Source organism: Amaranthus tricolor, chromosome 8 (genome assembly GCF_026212465.1).
Source record: "Amaranthus tricolor cultivar Red isolate AtriRed21 chromosome 8, ASM2621246v1, whole genome shotgun sequence".
Lineage (NCBI taxonomy): Eukaryota > Viridiplantae > Streptophyta > Magnoliopsida > Caryophyllales > Amaranthaceae > Amaranthus > Amaranthus tricolor.
This window is the reverse complement of record NC_080054.1, coordinates 15,836,166-15,842,363: the sequence shown is the minus strand read 5'-3', so window position 1 is coordinate 15,842,363 and position 6,198 is coordinate 15,836,166. Positions and strand designations below refer to the sequence as shown.

General features: G+C 33.8%; 1 protein-coding gene across 2 annotated transcripts; it reads left to right on the top strand.

The window, feature by feature from the left end:
* Nucleotides 1–968: 968 nt before the first annotated feature.
* Nucleotides 969–5,698, top strand: LOC130821004 (growth-regulating factor 1). 2 transcript variants are annotated; one of them, XM_057686596.1, is made up of 4 exons: nt 969–1,667; nt 2,390–2,566; nt 3,205–3,565; nt 4,263–5,698. In XM_057686596.1, exons 1-4 carry the CDS (start codon nt 1,286–1,288, stop codon nt 5,056–5,058), a joined length of 1,716 nt encoding a protein of 571 aa, XP_057542579.1. In that variant the 5' UTR covers nt 969–1,285; the 3' UTR covers nt 5,059–5,698. The 2 variants fall into 2 exon arrangements, with proteins under 2 accessions (XP_057542579.1, XP_057542578.1); XM_057686595.1 differs by having other exon boundaries at nt 2,342–2,566; nt 4,263–5,694.
* Nucleotides 5,699–6,198: the final 500 nt, after the last annotated feature.

Below are 6,198 nucleotides of genomic sequence, written 5' to 3'. Positions count from 1 at the left end.
GGAAGAAGTATATAGAAGATAATATATATCCATGCGAGATATCTTTAGATTCGTTTTGATATATACTCTTTTATTATATATTTTTATAATTTTTTATGATGCTTATATAGAGATATAAAAGCTCAAAAGTTACTTTAAAAACTGTGCAAAAGATAAATGGAAAGAATAAAAAAGAACGGATAGTGTATTATTTTATCATCATATTTATTAGTAGTATTTGTTAATTGTTATTCTATGTTGATGTTGGTAACCCTAAGTTGTTGACTTTTCCACGTGGTAGATGGATTTTTTTGAATTCGTATTGTGACCCCGAACTTTCAACTTTTTTTATGTGGAAGATAAAATGTTAGGTTTGAAATTAAATTAAGTACTTATTTTGAATAGATTCTCAAAAAAATATCCCTTAAATGAAAAAAAAAATCGTTATGATGTATAATAATAACATAAACGTAACAAAGCTTTAACCATTTGTTTATCAAGTGAAAAAATTAAAAGTTTCAGATTAACCCACTGATTAAACAAAATATTTATCTACCACGTAAGAAAAACCAAAAACTCAAATCTTTCAAATTTTTTTTTCTCTTTTCAATAACCATTTGCTACTTTTGAATATCATCTAGTTTCTTGAGAGATTGTAGATTTATCTCAAACCCATCTCATTAAAGATTAATGCATACTTATTATATTTTTAATGTCTATTTATATTATCCTTAATGGTTACTTATCGTATCCTTAATAACTACTTTCAATATCTTAAATGTCTACTTAGCTATAATGCAATACAAATGTAGCAATATCAATTTGAATGAAGGGTAAAATTTAAAATAATCGTTCATGTACAAAAAATTTTAACAAAATGAAAAGATACACATCAAAAAATAATGAATTTTTTTTTCTTTTTCTTTTTCTTTTTCTTTATTCCCAAAATTAGATAAGGTTTTATTGAGATGCATATGCCATGTCTCAAGCTTTGGAATTGTCATTTTGGGCATTACCTTGTCCAAATCCCTTGGTTTCAAGTTTCAAGTTTCAAGTTTCAACACACTCCATTTCTCAACTCTTATTTTTCCTTAACAAAATCACTCCTTTTTTAAAAATCCAATTACCCTTTTCTTCCCTTCCCCAACCCCATAAGATGCGCCTCCCATTTTCTTCCATCTTCATCCTCCTCCCTCTTCAATCCCCAACATAAAAATTCTTTTTTTTTGTTTTTTCATTTTCCTTTTCTCATGAACTCAACCTCTATTTTCTCTACCTTTTTACTTAGATTCATTCTCTTTAGGAAATGGAGTTTGGGTTGGTGGGTGTAGAAGGTTTGGTAGTGGGTCAAAATGGGTCTTCTTGTTCAGAGCAACCACAAATACTTGAAGGAAAACCCAAGTGTAATAATGGATCTGGGTTAATTAAACAAGAAAGATCCGACCCATTTAGTGATGAAGAAAATAGGACTTCAAAAATGGTGAAAAGAGCTGAAGATTTTGGTTTCAGATCTGATAATGACCTCCCTAAACAGCAAATGCTAAGCTTTTCTTTGAATAAACCCCAAGTTAACTATCTTACTGCTAAAGATGTGGGATTAATTGCTGATAAAAATGCTCAAAATCTTGTCTTGTCTTACTACCAGCAAAATCCTTCTTCTACTGTTACTTATACCAGAAATTACACTGGTATGTTTTTGTTGTTATTTTGAAATTAATCCTCTTTAATTTGTACACCTAGATTTAGTTTAATTTAAATTTTCTGGGTGAAATTTCCTTTTTTGGTTGTTTTGATCTTCATTTTGCGAGTTGGGTTTCTTTAATTAGCAACATGTCGGTATTAAGGTAATTTATTTTTTTAGTTTTTATTGGTAAAGATTACAGCTTGAAGGGGTCTTTTCAATCTTTTGTTGGTCTTGTCAATGTACAGTTTATATGAATATTTTTCTTTTCTTTTTTAGCATCCTGATTAATATTTTTTGATAAATATAGCAACTTATTTGGTAATAATTACTATCCTCTAATCTTCAATTAATTTTCAATTAACAAAAAGGGAAACAATTATAGTAAATTAGTAATAATATTAATTAATTGAGGCAAAATATTTGGATTAGTTGTTCCTGTCTTTCCCATCCATCACTCTTCACTCTATCATGTCTCTTCCATTCGGGTAAAATTTGCAAATTTTAATGCCCTGTGGCTGCTTCATTCTTAAATGTCTGCCAATTTTTTCAATTCTACTTAGAAAAATTTATTATTTTTCCCATTTAATTCCTATTTTCTCTGAAAAATAGAATAGATATTTGTGAAACTGGTGTTACATTTTTGTAAATTATGGACCCCATTTAATTCCCTCTACTCAGGTTTTAATTCTGGGAACTTGAACGGAAGCATGCATGGATCTTTTACAGGAATCAGAGGACCTTTCACACCAGCTCAATGGATTGAGTTAGAACATCAGGCTATGATTTACAAGTATTTGACTGCAAATATTCCAGTTCCAGCTAATTTGCTTATTCCAATTAGAAAAGCTTTAAGCTCTTCTGGGTTTCCTGGCTTCTCTATTGGATCTTATTCTGCCCATTCATGTAAGTCTTTTTTTTTACCTTTCCTACACTTTTTAGATAGTAATGTCTCAAATTTGACTGTTTTAGTTTTTGAATTGGACTGATTAGACCGGTGGGATCTTGTTCAACTTTTTGGGGTTGTTGGGTATTTGACATTGATTTCAATTTCTTATGCTTCAATTAGGTTTACATTGTTCGATAATGTCGGAGTATATGTTATATATTCTATTAGATGATTGTTGCTATGCTCTATTTATCTAAGCTTTGAATTTTTCGAGCTTACCAAACTATTACAGTAACAACATTACATTACCCGATGTCATTAAATGGTCCCCATTTAGAGCGTAGTTTAAAGGTCGGATATATGCAACCTTACACTTGTTAGCAATAACACTAACTAAGATGTTGTTTCCTTATTGAGCCCTGGTAATCTATTATAGTTATGATTGAAAAATCAACAACTTGAAAACTAATACTTCATTTTTGTCTGTTTTTCTAGTTTTGCCTCCTTCATAGGTTCAAGTGATTGGTTAAAACTAAAAATGAAGGCTTTGTAGGACAATGTTTGATGTTCATTGTGTATTCTTCATTACTTTTGGTTTTAACTTTGACTCTTCTATATTAACTGTTATTTGTTCTCTTTGTTATGAGAAATGTAGATGGATGGGGACCTTTCCATCTAGGATATTCCGGCAGCACTGATCCTGAGCCAGGGAGGTGTCGTCGAACAGATGGAAAGAAATGGCGGTGCTCAAGGGACGCAGTTCCGGACCAGAAGTATTGTGAAAGACATATAAACAGAGGTCGCCATCGTTCAAGAAAGCCTGTGGAAGGCCTCACCGGCCAAGCTGCCTCTGGACCCACTAGCACGAAGGTGGTTCCAGCGATGTCTACTTCTATGTCATCGCTGGTAACATCCAATGGCGGTGCCTCCAACAGTGTCACTATAGCACATCAGCATCAAATCAAAGGCTTACAGCCAACTGGTGCCACCAATGCTTCTGCTGACTCTATTAACCGGTGAGACATCTCGACTTTTATGATTATAATGATCTGGATTCGATAATGCATATACTCATATAGCTTTTTTCACCCCCTTTTACTTTCACTTGTAAGGTAGACCCCTTTTTCCCATGGTCACTTTCCTGAAAAGTGACTACAGTTGTAGTAAATAGCCCTCAAGATTCCCTTCTAGGAAAGATTTTGGCGATGGACTTGATTTTTCTTCTTTTGATGCCTTGTGGTGTGCAATCCGATTGTTCAGTACCCGTTCCTCCCTTCATCAAATTTAAGCATCTTTTTAAGGTTATGTGTACAAATAGAGATGATCCTATTTAGTGTCACATGATCTTCTAATCTCTAGTTGATTCGCAAATTGAAAAATGCAAATTATGATCAGTATTGGGCTATTCTTGGGCAAACTTAAGCGAATCACAAACTCAAAAAGCGAATTAGCTAGCGAATTATGTTACACTGATCTAATTATTGTGTTGGTGTTACATTAGTAATTTAAACAATTAATTGATGGTGTATATGTTATACTAATCAGAGCAAGTATCACTTTTTCAGGCAAAGGTCTTGGATTTGATTCTCACCTAGTCCCCTCCTCTTCCTGTAGCATATCCTGTAATCCATTAAAAAAATAATAATGGGGTATATATTTTGTATAAAGATTGGTTATTTGAGGAGTAATTACTAACTATTTGTGTGCGGACAGCTTCCATGATGAGCAGGGAATCTCGGTGATGCCTACTACCATGAATTTGAAAACCAATGACAGCCAATTTTCCGTTGCGAAACAACATATCCCCTTGGATGAATCCTCACATTCCGAATTTGGACTTGTTTCTAGTGATTCACTCCTGAATCCTACACAGAAGAATGCCTATTTGAGCTGTAAAGACTACAATTCATCTGTCTTGGAGTTCAATGCTCAGCAAGCCCAAGACCAATTCCCACTCCGACATTTCATGGACGTCTGGACCAAGGAAAGTGCTAACCGTTCAGGCATCCCCTGGCCTGAAGACCTAAAATCCGACTTGACTCAGCTCTCAATGTCGATTCCCATGTCAACTACGGACTTCTCATCATCGTCCTCACCCAATCAAGACAAAATAATGGTTTCACCACTGAGGTTGTCCTGTGAGCTTGAGCCGTCTGAAATGGGTTTGGGGGTCGGAACCAATGTGAGCGAGACAGGCGTGAAGCAAAATGCGTGGATACCCGTCAGATGGGAAAATTCAATGGGAGGACCTTTGGGCGAGGTTCTAAATAACACAAGCAATGTAACATCAACCCTAAATCTCAAGGGTGATGAAGGCGATGGAAGCCCTCAGCTCGGGTCATCCCCAACCGGAGTCCTGCAACGGTCTACTTTCGTTTCGCTTTCCAATAGCAGCTCGGCAGGCAGTTTGAGGGGCGAGACTAGAAAAACCCTCGAGGGGGCTAGTCTTTGCGATGATATCCTTGCCTCAGCCGCTCATGCTAGTCCAACATTCGTTCCTACAATGTAACTAACTGTCCGAAGAGCGATCTTTGCAAGGTACGAGGAAAATGAAAGGGGGATTCAATTATGCGATATTAATTTCTTGATATTATGGAAAAATTCGTTTCGAAAGCAGTCTTTTTGCGGCCTGTTTAAGACACGCTTCTCTGTTTTTTAAATTAAAGACGGACTTAGAACAGATGTTGATAACTCGACCCTTTTAAATGGTTTCGAGTGTATTGTGTTTCTGTAACTGTATGTATCAATGATCATTTGCATCTCCTTCTCTTGGATTTTAGAGAACTCATCCAAACTTACAAAAATTTTAGTAGACAAAAAGTTGGATCAGATTAAGCAAATGCATCTTGACTTGTACACTTTTTTTCAATGTATTGGAAGAAGGCAGCTTGTTAATCTGATGAGTTCAGTAGTAAATTGTGACTAGTAGTGTATGGGGGTACTCTGTATATTTGAGGCACCAACTTCTGTACTAGTCTAGCTTTTAGCATAGTTTGTCATTTAGCTAGCTCTCTGCCTTCCCCTACTGTACTAGTTTTTTAAATAAACCTGATAATTTGATTTTTATCCAATATTAATTTTATATGACTTAAAATGAATTTAAATTATGTAAAAATCAATAAGGATATAAGACTTGATTTTAAATCGACTTAAAACACACGACTGAAAATCGATTCGATAATCCAAATAAGCACTTTTACCAATAATCCAATTGAATATGAATCATTTTCTTCCATGAAATAATAACCGTAGAATGTCAAAACGGTTAGGTATAGGGGTTTTAAATATGTTTTTTTTCATTTGAGTTATTTTTGGTTCAGTGGGATTAGGTTGATCGAATAGGTCAAAAAAAATTTTGAAAAAAAATACTCCTATTTTCTTTATTATTGAATAATTTTTTTTTGATTTTGTAAATATTTTTTATTGGTTTAAAAAGTTTATTAAAATGGGTACAACAAATAAAAATAAATGATTGAGACATGTGTTGATAAAATGAAGAAAGAGATTAAATTTATGAATAAGTTAAGGATTGATAATGTAAGTTACATTTAAAGGTGAAAATATAGTAATTTGGAGATATGCCACTTAAAATACTTAGTAATTGTTTATTAAACAATTAGTAAAAGCCGACAAAAAATTAATTGTTAAA

Bases quoted from the DNA above. Each gene is read 5' to 3' on its own strand.
- LOC130821004 (XM_057686595.1), top strand. From the start codon at position 1,286: ATGGAGTTTGGGTTGGTGGGTGTAGAAGGTTTGGTAGTGGGTCAAAAT. The intron at 1,668-2,341 runs GTATGTTTTTGT...CCCTCTACTCAG, and splicing joins TTATACCAGAAATTACACTG to GTTTTAATTCTGGGAACTTG. The intron at 2,567-3,204 runs GTAAGTCTTTTT...TGAGAAATGTAG, and splicing joins ATCTTATTCTGCCCATTCAT to ATGGATGGGGACCTTTCCAT.